This window comes from Rhincodon typus, unplaced genomic scaffold (assembly GCF_021869965.1).
Source record: "Rhincodon typus isolate 14 unplaced genomic scaffold, sRhiTyp1.1 hic_rhity00002102, whole genome shotgun sequence".
Classification (NCBI taxonomy): domain Eukaryota; kingdom Metazoa; phylum Chordata; class Chondrichthyes; order Orectolobiformes; family Rhincodontidae; genus Rhincodon; species Rhincodon typus.
This window is the reverse complement of record NW_025967740.1, coordinates 5822-23012: the sequence shown is the minus strand read 5'-3', so window position 1 is coordinate 23012 and position 17191 is coordinate 5822. Positions and strand designations below refer to the sequence as shown.

Below are 17191 nucleotides of genomic sequence, written 5' to 3'. Positions count from 1 at the left end.
TGCCCTCTGACTGCAGGCTGCTCCTTGACCCCTGGCTGCCCTCTGACCCCTGGCTGCCCTCTGACCACAGGCTGCCCTGCTCAGCTCGGGCCCACCAACTGCTGACCATCCTGCTCTGCACCGTCAAGGGTATATCTACCAGGAGTAATAAATCGGTGAAAATGGGGAAAGCTTTATGCAAAGAAGCTTCGTTTGATAAGAACAGAAAATATTCAAAGTGGACAACAAAATCAGTCAGCATCTGAATAGAGAGAATGTGGTCACAATGTATTGGATGTGCAGTCCCTCATCCCAAAAATGAGATGGAGATATAATATTTGTTAAACATAAAGTCCAAGCTCTCACTGTGTTTCCTTTTTATTTTCTTAATTGGATGTAATTGTTTTTACCAATTGGCTTGCTCTTCTCCTATTGTACAAGAATGTTGGTTGCCCTTTTATGGTGGTATTCTTGTAAATTGTCCTGATGAGCGCAAGGAGAAAGGCTTCAACAAAATGTGTCATTTTTCAGCAATACAGGTAAAGTCGTCCGAGTCCTACATAGGGTTGGTTCTCTCATTAGTGAGAGACAAGTGGTCATGTTTTAACCAGAGGGTCACCACACCTGAGGTGAGGGGAGAGGTTGAGAAGGAGAGTCCTTTATGGTAACCTCAGGTAGTGTGGAAATTGAAACCACTCCGTTGGCATTACCCTGCATCACCATCCAGCCAACTGAGCTAACTGACCCTCTTTATTCAGCAATGCACAATTTCTGTACCACCAAGCGATGACTGATTATAACAAACTGAGAGTTTCCAACTTGATTGACTCATTGACAAAGTGATGTAGCATAAAGCTGAATGAATCACTGGTGTAACATGGCAGAGCCTATTGATTAAGCTTATCATTTTTGTACAATTCCAATTCCCATACATCTTATCAAAAATGTTTCTTAATTCCCTTTGGCACCATCATTCCCAATTCTGGCTTAATATTTGGTGACACTTGTAGCCCCTGTTACATCTGAGGCATGAGACTAGTATAGTATCATCTTAGGGCGAAGAATACTGGAAATGTTGAACTGGTCAGGCTTAATCTGTGGAGCGATGAACTGCCAGAGGAAGTGGTGGATGCAGGTACAGCTACAACATTTTAGAGACATTTGAACAGGTACATGAATAGGAAATGTTTAGAGGGATATGTGCCAAATGCGGGCAAATGGGACTAGTTTAGTTTGGAAAACTTGGTCAGCATGGACAAGTTGAACCGAAGATTTCTGTGTTGTATGAGTCTATGACTCTGTGACTCTATGACAGAGAGATACAGGGGAAAGGATTCATTTGCATAAAAGCATCAACTTGAAAAGTTACCTCTGGTTCTCTATCCATAGATACTGCCTGACCTGCTGAGTGTTTGCAGCATTTTCTGTTTTCATTACAGTTTTCCAGCATCCGCAATGTTTTGTTTTTACGTCAGATGATAAATTGTGACAAAGTTGAACCCGGGGATTGTTACATCTTTGAATTTTTCTGCATATATATTTCTTTTGCATTATACATTTGCAGTGATAACTCTGTTGTCTGTGGATAGAGGTTCCTGGAAGGGAGGGTGTAGGTTCCTGGGAGCAGGATGATATTTGTCAGAAGACTCCCACACAGAAAAGACTGAGTCAGGTGGCTTAGAGCAACGCTTCAGCTGGCAAACCTGAGTCTAATATTACATCAGAAAATCAGAACTCTGCAAGTTATTAACATAATATTGCTGAAAAGAGACATGTTGTCACAGACTTTCATCTTACACGCTTACCAAATTTCAAACAATCACAGCAATTTATACCAACGGAGAACAGGGTGCTGATTGGTCATCAAATCAACACTGATTTGTTGCAAGATTGCCACAGAGAGGACAATGTGGAATTATAGATTCCCTAATCTCTTGGGTAATTTTCCATTGTTTCCTCTAGGCTTTGGCCAGTTAGAGTCAGCTCGCCAACAATCAGTACCCTTTTCCCCAGAAGTATAAATTGTATTGATTGTTTGAAACTTCACATTGTTGCATTTGACCTGATGACTGCAAAAGAGAAGCTTTGGCAACACGTCCCTCTTTTTAGCAATATTCGAGTTCTGTACCACCAAGCAATTGTTAATATCCAAATGGCAATAATGATAGTGAAAAACTATTTTTGTTTAAAAATATATTATGTAGATGTGGAATCCCAACTAACGTCAGCATTTACAGTGCATCCTTTGTGTGAGATTCAGTTGCCAGGACTGGCCTTCTTCAATCCTAGGCCCGACTCCATTTACCAAGTGTGCTGACCACATCAGAAATCAAGTATTTTCCAAGGGCCCATTGACTGCTTTCACAGGTCTCTATCATTCTCATAATCCCTTGCTCTTTCAGGATAGTCAATCCCACACCTGACTGTGCACTTTCCACAAATTTCCTCTTAGTGCTCTCCAGTTGTCCTGCAGAGCATTGTGGAAATATGACTGAAGATTAACAACATTTATTCTCTCACAAACTACTCATTTTGGGCATCAACTCTCCTATGTCCCTGGGAGATTATCTATTGTAAGAGATGCCTGAAACTGAGACCTTGATGTAAGGGGGAATTTTGCTCACCTTGTGTTCATCTTAAAGACAGATGACAATACTGGGTAGAAATGCTGCCTCCAATCCTTTGAGTCATACAGATGTACAGCACAGAAACAGATCCTTTGGTCCAATCATCCACGCTGACCATATACTAAATAAATCTAGTCCCATTTTCCAGCATTTGGCCCATATCTCTCTAAACCCTTCCTATTCATGTACCCATCCAGATGCCTTTTAAATGTTGTAATTGTACCAGCCTCCACCACTTCCGGCAGCTCATTCCATACACGCACCATCCTCTGCATGAAAAAGTTGCTCCTTAGGGCTCTTTTAAATCTTTCTCGTTTCACCTTAAACCTATGCCCTCTAGTTTTGGACTCCCCACCCTGGAGAAAAGACCTTGTCTATTTACCCTATCCGTGCCCCTCATGATTTTATAAACCTCCATAAGGTCACCCCTCAGCCTCCAATGCTGCAGGGAAAATAGCCCCAGCCTCTCCCTCTAGCTCAAGCACTCCAACCCTGGCAACATCCTTGTAAATCTTTTCCGAACCCTTTCAAGTTTCACAACATCCTTCCTATAGCAGGGAGACCAGGACCGGTCTGCTAGTCTTATTGGTATTGCATGGTGAAGGATTAAGAGTTCAGCTAAAGAGGCTTACACCTTAGGTATCAAGAAGTGGTTTATTACATAGTAAAGTGATAACATGTTACTTTAATATCTAATGGTTAACCACGTTACACTGATAGAACACATGTTAAATTAGGAGGAGAGATTATATAAATTAAGCCTGTTTTCTCTCTAGAATTTAGAAGGTTGAATCAGGGGTGATTCCATCAAAGTCTTCAAGACATTAACAGGGAAAGACAGGGTAGCTAAAGATAAGCTACTTCCACTGGTTGGGGATTCTAGAACTAGGGGTATAGTCTGAGAATTAGGGTAGACCGTTCGGGAGAGATGTTAGGAAGCACTTCTACACTCAAAAGGTGGTAGAGGTTTGGAACTCACTTCCACAAATGGCAATTGATGCTAGGTTAGCTGTTAATTTTAAATCTTAGATTTTTTTTGTTGTTAAGAGATATGGAGGATAAGACAGAAGGGGTAAAACAGTTGTATGGAGTTAGGCCATAGATCAGCCATGGTTTCAGTGAATGATAGAATAATGTCAAAGGGCTGAATGACCTACTCCTGTTCCTATGTTCCTATGACTAACTCCTATGACAGGTTACATTAATATCTAATGGTTAACTACATAATGCTGACAGGACACATGTTAAGTTAGGAGGAGAGATTATATAAATTAGGCCTGTTTTCTCTCCAGAATTTAGAAGCTTGAATAAGAGGCTTGTCTAAGTTAAAGGTAAAGTCACCATAGGGCTGCTCTATTATTAGAGAGAAATGAAGGGTGGTGGTTTAACCCAAAGGTCATCACGCCTCAAGAGAGGGGTGAGGTTGAGAAAGTAGGACCATCCTGGTACGCACTAGCTGGTGTGAGAATTGAACCTATGCTGTTCGCATCACACAGTGTGGCAAACCAGCCGTCCAGTCAACTGATCTCCCTCAGTTACCTGGTTATTAACTGCAGAGGTAAGATGTACAGACTGGTTAGCTCCTCCCACAGGCAATCACTTATATCCTGGTGGCTGGAACTATTTTACTATCTCAGTTAACCCTTTCCAGGCCATCGTTCTGAAATAACATAATCCATTCAGTACCAGCTCAATGAACCGCTTTCTCCCAGATACGGTTCAAATTTTGTGTGAATTTTGCCAATCTAATCAAAATTACTGTCCGGCTGTGAAATATTTGATTTCTGCAACCTGCTGGGATCACAAACTAAGGCTTTGGCTCTGGTTGCTGTTCAGTAAACTCTGTCAGATTGCAGATATTGGGTGGGGTTGGGAATGGAAATTAGCGGATGGGCTGGGCCATTATTGACAACAGGACTGGGCCCAGCTGTGGTCCCCTTCATGTTGGTTTATACTCAGCATCAAGACTAGGCTTGAATAATGACCATTAACAGGGTCAGGATGGGTGACTGTCAATCATTGAACAGTATCCAGCAAAAAGTCAATGTGGAGTGTGGACATTCTCCCCGTGTCAGCATGGGTTTCTGAAGGGTGCTCCAGTTTCTTCGCACAGTCCAAAGATGTGGAGGTTATGTGGATTGGCCATGCTAAATTGTCCCACAGTATCCAAGGACGTGCAGGCTAGGTGGGAATGTGGGGTTACAGGGAGAGGGTGGAGTGGGTCTGGCTGGAATGCTGTTTGGTGAGTTAGTACATACTCATGGGCCAAATGGCCTCTATCTGCACTGCAATGTTTCTAAGGGAGAAGAAAAGATTGACACAATAGTATTAGGAAAAGAAGTGACCCATTTTGTTACAACTCACTCTTAAATAGAAACCCAGCTCCCCTCTTTCACATGGAATTGCTTTGAATCTCATGCGTAATGTTTCTCTGATGTTAATTGCTTTGCCTGTATTGCTACTGCATAACGTTAAATGTACTTTATACATAACAGAGCCAGGTCTTCAAGAATGTTGACCTCATGCTGAAGGCAACTCCGATGGTTCCCGAAGGCTCCCTGGTCTATGTGACAGAACAAAATAAAGTTTTCATTCGACTGCTTAATGGTTGGAGCAAACTCTGTGTGAGTATATTTGTTCCCAAGATCTTTAAAGGGAGCATTGTATTTATATAGCACCCTTTACATCCTCTGGGTGCTAACATCAGTATTGGGATCTCTAGCTAGTGACTGTTGTTGATTGGGGTCCATGATGGCACAGTGATTAGCGTTGCTGCCTTACAATGCCAGGAACTTGGGTTCAATTCCAACATTAGCTGCCTGTGTGGGTTTCCTCCCACAGTCCAAAGATGTGTAGGTTGGGTGGAATGGCTGTACTAAATTACCCATAGTGTGCAGGGCTAAGTGGATCAGCCATGGGAAATGTAGAGATTCCTTGAGGCTATGGAATAGGAGCTGTAGTAATAGACTTTATTTAAATTAGAAGGTGAAGGAATAAAGGAGGTCCAAATCATGGTGCTGGATATTTGGCCTTACTCCCCCATGCATTGCTGGCCAGGATACTGAGGGCAGAGGTGCACAGTCCATCCATAGATCAGGTGGCTAGCCTACAGCAGATCAGCGATGGGAGAAGCGTTGCTGGTTTATGGCAGGATTTCCACCCCTATCTCATCTGAAAGTTCCGTTTTCGAGAGCTGGCAGGCAATTGGACAGCTGACAGGTTTGTTGTCACTCTAGCCAACCCCTCCCACCCCCCCACCCTGTCCCCCCCAAAAGGAGTAGTGGCACTGGCACTAGCAGAGATTAAGTCTGGTGTCGGGAGTCTCAGGATTGTGTGGGGACGGTGGTGTCTGGGGGCCAGGTACACCAGGCCAGGCAGGTGGAAGGTTAAAGGTGGCACATGACTTTAGAATCAATGGAAGCCCGATAGTGCGGAAAGAGGTCATTCGGCCCATTGGGTCTACACTGACCCTCCAAAGACCATCCCACCACATCCAGCTCCCCACCCTGTCTCCGTAACACCCCATTTCCCATGGTTGCCCATCTTTGGACTGTGGGAGGAAACCGGAGAACCTGGTAGACACACCTTGGACATGGAGATGTAGTGATTGTAACGAGGTCAGCCAGGTGGACCTCATAGAATATGAGTTCCCCGATTGGGGTTGTTAATCTGGTCCAATCAGAGGGCCCTGGCTGACAGATAACAACAGGAGTGTCAGAGGTTCTGCTGACTCTGAGAGAGCTGGACCAGTCTCATATACTATGCACGTGTAAATAAAGGGTGACAGGAAACCAGCCTCCGTGGAGTTATTTCAGAGGAGAACATGCAAACTGCATATAGACGGTCACCCAAGGCTAGAACTGAACCTGTGTCCCTGGCACAGTAAGGCAGCAGTGCTAACCACTGAGCCACCGCGCTGCGCCTTAAGAGCAAAAATTAACCAAGTGAAAGACCTTTTGGCAGGGGGTGGGTAGGGAGTGCCTCCCCCACTTGCTGAACATCTGTCCACGCAGCCAATCACTGCCAGGCTTTCTGCATGGACTCCCCATGCAAGGGCCCTTGTGCCTTCATGGGGAAAAGTACTGGTGGAGACAAAATAAGAACTTTAAATAGGAATGAAGGGTCACTGTTGGCCTCACCCAGATGGAAAAACCAGTAAAATGGGCAAATAAGTCTTAACAGGTCTGACTCATGATGTGTACTTCAAAATGGAGGTTCAGTATGACCTGTGCATTCATTTCCAAGTTTTATCGTTACTTTTTTCCTTCTAGGTATGGAGTCCCCAGTCCCTCATAAAATTTCAGAAAGTTGAGGGCTGACAGAACGTCACCCACTGGATTTTACCCATCTCTCACTTTCAAACGTGCCAAGTGGCTGAGGGTTTGCTCAAATCCAGCGCCGTGAAGCTTTTTTTCTTCGAGCGCGTCAGGGAGAAATTGCTTCCAATCACAAGAAGGCAGACAAACAGGGAGGGAGTGGAGGTTAGCGAAAGGTTAGGGCATTGCAGAATTAACTCACTAATCTCCTACTCCCTGCTGGGAATGTGCAGTCGTGTAATCACTGTGATGCCGAGCACACTGCAGAGTCTCCACAACATAGGGAATCATTCCCAGCCTAACCAGGCAGCATTGAAATACTTCTGCAATCATTACTCCCACTTCTGCCTACTTTGTATCAGATTTGTCATTTAACAATAAATAGGTTTCTTTTTGAAAACCTCGGGCGATTAAAAGAGGAATTTTCATCAAGGGGACTGCAGGAAGGTTTGGGATCTGCTTCCTTAATAAGAAGCAGATAGTTAGTGCTGATATAAGTGCTTCCCATCTGAGTGATGTGAGTCAGTGCTGAGAACTGCAGTTTCTATTAAAAAAAACCCACAAAGCGTGACCCTCTGAGGAGCATATCTTGTCAGACTGAACAAGATACCATGTCATGACTTGTTCGACTTTACTCTAAAATAGAAGCTCACAAGCTTGTGTTATTTTCAGCCTAATGCAGCTGCTTCCGGTGGGGGGATAAAAGAAGAGGAGCCATCAATTTTGTTTTATTTTCTGGTTTGTTTGTTCACAGGATGCCATCGCTGGCTGCCCCAGCATTTATAACCCATCCTTAATTGCGCCAGGAGAGGGCGGTAGAGAGCCACTTTCTTGTACCTCTTACAGCGTTTTCTTCTGTAGTAGTTTGATAGGATGTAGAGGTGCCGGTGTTGGACTGGGATGGACAAAGTCAGATGTCACACAACACCAGGTTATAGTCCAACAGGTTTATTTGAAATCACAAGCTTTCAGAGCAGTGCTCCTTCGTCAGATTCACCTGACAAAGGAGCAGTGCTGCGAAAGCTTGTGATTTCAAATAAACCTGTTGGTCTATAACCTGGCATTGTGTGACTGCTGTAGTTTGATAGAGCTCAGCAGATTGCTAGGGCCAATTGACAGGGCAGTTAAGAGTCAGCCACATTACTGTGGATCTGGAGTGACTTGTAGGTCACATCAGGTACAGATGGGAGATTTCCTCCCATGGTGGTTACTAGTGAATCAGATGGGTTTTTCCAACAATCCTGTAATTTTGTAAATAATCATTAATGAGACCAATATATTATTCAAGACTTACTTATTAATTAAATTTACATTCCCCCAGATGCAGCAGTGGAATCTGATCTCATGTCTCCAGACCATTAGCCCAGGGGTCTGGATTACTAATTCAATAACAGTACTACTATGTATTTAATAAAACATGGATATGTTTTATTAAAAGTAAGAGGCTCTTCAGGTTTAAGTTGTGTGATTTATGCAGCAAATCCTCTTTGAGGGAGACAGCAGATGGTGTGCTCCTTTCTTTTGGTCTGACTCAGTGTGTCAGTGCATTATTCAATTTTAATTGGAATAAGGCAGTAGATCAGGAAGCTCTCAGATACAAACTTTGATTGACACTGAGTTACCTGCTTTCCACCAGGTCATCATTGAGGAGATATCATGAGAGACCATGAAACAGGAAAGGGAATCCGGCTCTGATTCAGCTTCCAAGACCTTGCACACGAGGCTTGAATGAAGGCTGTGTTCGGTTTGAGTGTTCTGCCTCTCATTGCCAAATAGCTCACTCACGCTATTTGGGCTCATAAATGTAGAAACAGGACTTGCGTCCTCTAGAGAGGAGAGTCAGCCAATCTGTGCAACAGCAGCTACTCACTTCACAAGAACAAAATAGATAATTGTTATAAAAACAGGCATTATTTTGTTTACTGAATAATTTAATGAGACTGCACATTTGGTTATGTTATAGTTCAAGTAGATTAAAATTGATCTTTTGTTGAATTGCTTGGTAAAAACAATTGCAGCATTAATGTAGCACCCTTAATGTAAACATTGCTGCTAAAGCTTGTTACCATTTTTAGACATGATCTCTTACGTACTTCTGATCCTTCTGACAGCTTGAAGACTTCTTCCCTGGCATTGCTTCTGATGATCCTGCTGTATCAGTAAGTACACAGTGCTCCAGCTCTGCATAGTACTGCCTTCTTTCTATTAATGTGACAGCAGGATCATGATGACTTTAGTCTGCGAGTGAGTCATATGGACTGTTTTCCTCAAGTAAAACCTGATATTGCCACTGCTGTTTACTTCTTTACCATATGTGTGGCAATTTAAAAGTCAGGTGATAGCATTCAACTGTGTGTGAAAGTCTCTCTTTGTTTCTCTCACTTTCTCTCTCTCTCTTTCTGTTTCTTCCTCTTACTTTCTCTCTCTTTCTATCTTGCTCTTTTTCTCTCTTTCTTCCTATTTCTCTATCTCTCTCTTTCCCACTTTCTCTCCTTTTCTTTTTCTCTCTCTCTGTCCCCATTTCTTTCTTCCTCCCTCTTTCCCATTTGTTCTCTTTTTCTTCTTCTCTCTCTCTCTTTCTTTACAGTGTGAATCCTGGTCAAACTAACTTGCGGAATATTTTAAAAAGCTGATTAGTCACAAAAAAAATCTGCCTTTTCTTTAAAACTACCTCATACATTACGCAAATGAATGGGTATCAGGATCAGATAAATTTCATGTTCAATCTGGACTATCTTGGCCTGAACACTCAGTGGTATATTGAATATGTCTCAATGGTGAGGTTGGTGGGGCCTTGGGGCTCTGGGAGGCTGTTACCTAGATATGTTCTTCTTATGAATTAGCCTGAGGAGTGTGAGACAAATAGCTAACACTAAGTGTGTCAGAGACAGTAAGAATTGCCGATGCTGGAGTCTGAGTTAACACAGTGTAGAGCTGGATGAACACAGCAGGCCAGACAGCATCAGGGGTGCAGGAAAACTGACGTTTCAGGTTGGGACCCTTCTTCAGAAATGCAGAAATATTTATAACATTAAATGTGTCTTTTACTCGGCCCATCAGTTGTTAGATTTTGTTTTCTGGCACCAATAGCAACAAGAAGTATCTTTTGGCCCAGGACAGTCCTTCTTTCCTGGGCCCTAGTTTTATTGTATTGTTTTTTTGCTTATTCATTCACGGGATGTGGGTGCCAGTGTCTAGGCCAACATTTATTGCCCATCCGTAATTACCCAGAGGGCAGTTAAGAGTCAACAACATTTCCTGTGTGTCTGGAGTCACATGTAGGTCAGACCAGGTAAGGGTGGCAGTTTCCTTCCCTAAAGGACATTAATGAACCTGATGGTTTATTCTGACAGTTGAAAACAGATTCATGGTCATCGTTAGACTTCCAATTCCAGATTTTTAATTGAATTCAAATTCCACCATCTGCCAAGGCAGCATTTGAACATTATCTAGGTCCATGGGTTAACAGTCCAGCGATAATACCACTAGGCCATTGCATCCTCTTTTTTTGTGCGGGTCTGTGGTTTATAACACTCTGACCAAAGCTGGAGGAGTTGTCATGGCAATTAACATTAATAATGATGGGCGGAATGTTTGTACATTCAGGAACAGAGGCAAACAGGGACAACATGCCAATCCCATGGTTACATTCTTGACATTGGCTACCTTCGCTGAGGCAGCGGTTCACTGTGACAGAACAGCCTGAGGCCTGTGAGGGAGGTCAGCCACCTACGCTCATTAGGAGCTTCAATAAGACCAGTTAGAGGAGGCTTACTGGAGTTTTCCAATCGGCCTCCAGTTTCTCAGCCGAGTGGAGGCAGGTGTACCAGATTTGGGAGACCCTAGGGCAACACTCAGGGCAGGTCCAAGGGTCCCTGCCCCTCTGCCTGCCTGGTAATGGCACAGTCAAAAGCTGCCCTCCAGAGGGACCCTTTTATCACCCCCACCCACCCACACACCACACCCCTCCCCTCATCCCCACAGCGGTAACCTAATTATTTGTTTGACTCAAAATGTTAGTGAGTTGGCCCCTTCATGTTTCATCACTTCATGATTTACCCTTTACTGCTGAATGTTGCTTATCTGGAAGATCTGATTGGTTTTCCAGCTTCAAAATCTTAGCCACCAACATTAATTGGACAATTGAAGGGTCAAACTCCCAAAGATTTACTGTTCCCTCTGGGAATGGTTTTGGGACCTAGAAATAGTCCCAGCTCCTGGTTCCCACCCCCAAAGCATTAACTCAACTTGTTTCTCCCCCTTTATTGTTTTGCTTTACACGGTTTCACTCTAATTTGATTGATTAATCTGAATGCCGGGAAGTTGTCAAACAAGAACAGTCTGGTTCCCCGTTTTCAGTACGGGCAACACAGGATCTAATGTGTGTCTTCTTTTCCTGTCACTAGGTTAAAGTGCCTGATGACTCTCCTGTTCAAAAATCTGTGGTAAGCAATTGGTTCTTTCAACTGGGTTATTTCAGATTTTAAAACTTTTAACTAAAAATCGGTGCTAATCATCAAATGTGAACAAATTTTCTGAGCGTTGCTTAGCTGGTATCCCACAATCCTCCCGACCACTGCTTGTCCACCTTTATTTTTTCCCAAACTGTCTGATATCTTGCCCTATGACAGAGTTTTGCTAATCGAAACAAACAAAGTGATTCTTTAATTGCTGTTTGAACGCCTCAATTGAGTGCATTTCATATCAAATGTGTTGATAGCTCCTCCCCTGTGATCCCAATTGGTTACTGGACAGATTTTCTCTGGTGATTACATTAATACACTTGCTCAATCAGATGTATTCAGAGATGGATCATTTATATTTTATGAAAGAAGAGGTCAGGGAGAGCTCAGGATAGATGTTGTCATGATAAAATTTCAGTGTTGCCTTGGCTTTTCGGTGATCTGATAACATCTTTGTAACTCGAAGGACACAAGAAATGTTGCCAGGCGATGAGCACATTTTCAAACAGCATCAGTCCCCAGAGGGTTACGGTAACACCACTGCTCAGTGTTTCTCTGAATTCAATGGGAAATTTTATTTTTGAAGAAGGAATTAATCTTTCTGAAATGTTCACCCTTCACACCTCTGTCTGGGAAGGAGCATCAAGTTGCCATTTTTTTTTACAGTATCCCGGGAGCATCAGGATGGAGTTGGAACAATCATTTGACGTGTGTGTGTAGTGAGTGTTGTGTTTGAAGTGGGCAGGGAGCATCACAAATGAACCTGATCATGTTCTTATTTTAATTCTGCAAAGTGCACATCAAGGTTAGCACCCAGAAACGGGGATTACAGTGGTCAGTTGTTCTGTGTCTGTTTTCTGTTGCTGCTCACTGTGTTTGATTAGTTAAGGCTGGGAGTGGAATCAGAGTAAAGGTAAACAACACTCTAGAAAGGGCTAGAAGCCAGATCTGAACCATGGAGTAGACATTTTAAAACCTTGTAAATAAAACCTACTGTGCGCAGAGAAACTAATGTCATCTCTGCATACAGCTGAGATATAAAATGTACAACAGGAATCCTTTTTGATTTCATCTTTTCTAGTCCAAGTATGTTGTGGCCAATTGTGCTTAGCATCACTAAAACTGATACAAACCAGGGGCTAAAACTGTGCCAGTCAGAGTTGTATTGTGCCACTCTAAACATCAGATAGTCTAAGCATGGTGTGACTTTTAAAAACGTTTAGTGGACTTCAAGTCTTCTCACTCAGTTGGATGAGGATGAAGGAGGATTTTAAAAGGTAATAGACAATGTGTTTTTCTGCTGCAGCTTTACCTTATCTGTCCTTTAAAGGCCACAAAGTCAAGTTGCTGTAAGTAGCAACTTCTAAGACCAATTACAACAAATTGGATAATTGGTCAAAATCCCAAATTGGTGGATGTTACTGTTACCCCCATGAGAGGCTTTGGGACCCTGAAACATTCCTGGCTGCTGGTTCCCTCCCTGAAGCATTAACTCAATTTGTCTGTCCCCTGTTTATTGTTCTGCTTTACACGGTTTCACTTTATCGTGATTGTTCAATCAGAATGCTACAAGTACAGTTCGGTTCCCCGTTTTCAACATGGGCAACACAGGATCTAATGTGCTTTTTCTTCTCCTGTCACTAGGTTAAAGTGCCTGATGGCTCCCCTGTTCAAGGATCAGTGGTAAGCTGTTTGTTCTTTCAACTGGATTATTTCAGATCTCAAAACCTAATAGACAACGTTAACCAAAAATTGGTGCTAATCGACGTTCTGAACAAATCTTCTGAGTGTTGCTCAGCTGCTTTCTATCATATCATATCAGCTCAGTCCTCCTGACTGTGACTTGTACACCTTTATTTTCTCCCAAACTGTCTGGTATCTTCCACGATGACACAGTTTTGCTAATTGAGACAAATAAATCTATTCTTTAATTGCTGTTTAAACAACTCCCATTGAATGCATTTCATAAGCTGGGAGTAAGGAGAGTTTAGAAATTAATGGTTGCTTGCAAATTCCTGCCCCAAAGGAAAAAAAAAATCACAGTCTTTCTTTTTTTAAGAAAAAGGCTAATTCCAGGTTTTATAGTGCAAGACTTAAAGCAGAAGGTCATGGTAATGTTGAAATCATAAGTCACAATTGCAATTTTCACACCTCCCTGGGGTAATGTGCTGGAAATCAAATCCTGCTGTCCCAGAGTTGTTATAAACATTAAAGATTTTAATATAACGATATTAAATGTCCCAATTTACCTGATTTTCAGACCCAGGTTTGTAGAAAGCATGGAATAAAAATACTTTTTATTACATATAATTAGACTCTAACTTCAGACAAACAGTTATAAACCATCGGCACATATCACTACAAATTAAAACTCTAATTCCCTTACAAACTTTCCCTTATATACACACACAGGCAGACAAACAGGCAGGGAAAACTAGTTTGTGGACAGAGGGAAACTGGGAAGATAGTTCTGTGGTCAAGGACAATATAAAGTCAAAAACTAAAGTATACCATATTGCAAAGGCCAGTGGGAATGGGAAACTTTCAAACATAAACAAAGGGATACTAAAACATTCATAAAAAGAGTGGTAAATTTCGAAAGAAAACTAGCACAAAATATCAAAACGGACAGCAAAAGCTTCTATAGGTATTTAAAAGGGAAGAGAGTTGCTCAGGTGAATGTTGGTCCCTTGGAAGATGAAACTGGAGAGTTAATGGTGGGGAACAATGAAATGGTAGAGATGCATAATCAATACTTTGCCTCAGTTTTCATGGCGGAGGACAATAGTACCATTCCTATTTGTACAGCAAGTCAGAGGCAATAGAAAGGGTAGAACTTAGAACAATCAACATCGATAGGGAAAACGTACTCAACAAACTATTAAGATTGAGAGCAGACAAGTCCCAGGTCTGATTGCCTACATCCTACGCTATTAAAGGAAGTGACAGTGGAGATAGTGGATCCATTGTTTACAATATTCCAAAATTCCCTGTACACGGGAAAAGTTCCAGTGAATTGGAAAAATGCTAATGTAATGCCCTTGTTCAAAAAGGGAGGGAGGCAGTATGTGGGAAATTACAGACCAGTTAGTTTAACATCTGTTGTTGGCAAAGTGTTAGAATCAATTATCAAGGAAGCAATATCAGGACATTTGGAAAATTAAAACGCTATCCATCAGAGTCAGCATGGTCTTCTGAAGGGCAAATCATGTTTGACTAATTTACTAGAGTTCTTTGAAGATGTAACAAGCAAAGTGGACAATAGGGATCCTGTAGATGAAATATATCTGGACTTCCGGAAGGTATTTGATAAGGTGCCACACAAAAGGTTAATTCACAAGGTTGGATCGTATGGGATTAGGGGTAATCTATTAGCTTGGATAGGTGACTGGCTGATGGACAGAAAACAAGGAGTCGGGACAAATGGTTTATTTTCTGGATGGCAAGAATTAACTAGTGGGGTGCCATGGGGTTCGGTCCTTGGACCCCAGCTATTTACAATCTACATTAATGACTTGAGTACAAGGATAGAAGGCTCTATAGCAAAATTTGCAGACAACACAAAAATAGGTGGGATGCTAATTGCAATGAGAAAATAACAACCTTACAAATGGATATAGATAGGTTAGGAGAGTGGGCCAAAATGTGGCAGATAGAGTTTAACATGAATAAGTGTGAGGTCATGCATTTTGGTCGGAAAAATGGGAAGGCGACCTATAATCTAAATGGGGAGAGACTTCAGGCTGCTCCAGTGCAGAGGGATCTGGGTGTCCTCGTTCATGAGTCGCAGAAAACAAGCAAGCAGGTACAGCAGGTAATAAAGAAAGCGAATGGAATGTTGGCTTTTATAGCTAAAGGAATAGCATATAAAGTAAGGAAGTATTGTTGCAACTGTACAAGGCATTGATGATACTGCACCTGGAATACTGTGCACAGTTTTGGTCCCCTTACTTCAGGAAAGATGTGGTGGAATTGGAGGCAGTTCATAGGAGGTTCACTAGATTGATCCCAGAGATGAGGGGTTTTTTATTTGAAGAGAGATTGAACAGTTTAGGCCCATACTGTCTGGAATTTAGAAGAATGAGGGGAGATCAAATTGAGGTATTCAAGATGATTAAAGGTATAAATAAAACAGACATGGAGCGGATGCTTCCTCTAGTGGGGCATTCTAGGACAAGGGTCATAGTCTTAGGATACGGGGTAGCAAATGTAAAACAGAATTGAGGAGAAACTACTTCTCCCATAGGGTGTATCTGTGGAATTCACTTACCTAAAGTGTGGTGGATGCTGGGACAGTGAGTAACTTTAAGGAGGAATCAGACAGATATTTCATTGGTAATGAGTTGAAGGGTTATGGGGAGAAGGCAGGAAAATGAGGGAGAGGAGCATATCAGCCATGATCGAATGGCAGAGCAGACTTCAATTGGCTGAATGGCCTAATTCTGCCCCATGTCTTATAAACTTATGGTTTCTATTCATGGGTTGGTGAGAATAAATGGTGCAGAAGCTTTTATAAGATTCCATAGGGATCTTGATCAAATGGGTCAACGGGCTGAAAAATGTTCTATCTGGATAAATGAGAGGTATTGCATTTTGGTGCAACAAACAAGGATAGGACTGATACATTTAATAATAGGACTTTGGGTAGTGTTATAGAACATAGGGACCTAGGGGGGCTGGTACATAATTCTTTGAAGTTTAATTCACATAAAGACAGGGTGGTTAAGAAGGTGCTTAGCACGTCTACTTTCATTGCTCAGTCCTTTGAGTATAGGAGTTGGAAAGTCATATTGAGGTTGTACAGGACATTGGTGAGGCCTCTTCTGGAATACTGTGTCCAGTTCTGGTTGCCAGTAATAGGAAGGATATTATTAAACTGGAGAGGGCTCAGAAGAGATTTACCAGGATGTTGCCAGGTATAGAAGCTTTGAGTTAGAGAAAGGCTGGATAGGATGGGCCTACTTTCACTGGAGTGTAGGAGGTTGAGAGGCAACCTTATAGAGGATTATAAAATAATAAGGGGTATAGATAGGGTTAATGGTAGTTGTCTTTTCCCTAGGATGGGGGATTTCAAGACCAGGGGACACATTTTTAAGATGATGAGAGAGAGATTTTAAAAAGACATGAGGGACAAATGTTTTACACAGAGGGTGGTTTGCGTGTGCAATGAACTTCTTGAGGAAGTGGTACATGTATGTACAATTACAACGTTTAAAAGACATTTGGGTAAGTACATGAATAGGAAACATTTGGAGAGATATGGTCCAGAAGCAGGCAGGTCTTATTTTGGGATTATGTTCAGCATGGACTAGTTGGACCGAAGGGTCTGTTTCCATGCTATATCACTCTATAATTCTATGATCCTTACAATTCCAAACTGGTCCGAATGTTGCTGTTTAGTCACTTTTTGCCAGGAGCTCCCACTGGTTTGCAAGAGGTACAGGGTGGCTGACTGACTTCTGAAAGGTCTCTGACTAAACAGATAAAAAAAATCATAGTTTACAACAACAGCTAAAGGAAGGTTAAAATGGTGTTTGACTGCAGATAACAAGAGGGTCCGCAGCTGGAAGTTAAAGCACTTCTCCCTATCCCGCCCCAAACTGTTCAGTTACTGGATAACTGGGTATTATAACAGGTATCTGTACCTGACGCGCTTACTGTAACCCACTGTCCAGGTGTAACTGTACCTGACCCACTTACTGTAACCCACAGTCCAGGTGTACCTGTACCTGACCCACTTACTGTCACCCACTGTCCAGGTGTACCTGTACCTGACCCACTTACTGTAACCCAATGTCCAGGTGTA

At 42.3% G+C, this 17191-nt stretch overlaps 1 protein-coding gene across 1 annotated transcript in view; it reads left to right on the top strand.

Annotated features, from left to right (window-relative positions):
• The window catches only part of LOC109925038 (collagen alpha-1(XV) chain-like), a gene marked incomplete at its 3' end in the record, with an annotated part of 24052 nt that overhangs the window by 1117 nt on the left and 5744 nt on the right, over positions 1-17191 (top strand). The window contains exons 2-5 of the mRNA XM_048592955.1: positions 5102-5230; positions 9034-9081; positions 11329-11367; positions 13030-13068. Coding sequence (XP_048448912.1) covers positions 5102-5230; positions 9034-9081; positions 11329-11367; positions 13030-13068 — 255 coding nt within the window. The remainder of the gene's footprint in view (positions 1-5101; positions 5231-9033; positions 9082-11328; positions 11368-13029; positions 13069-17191) is intronic.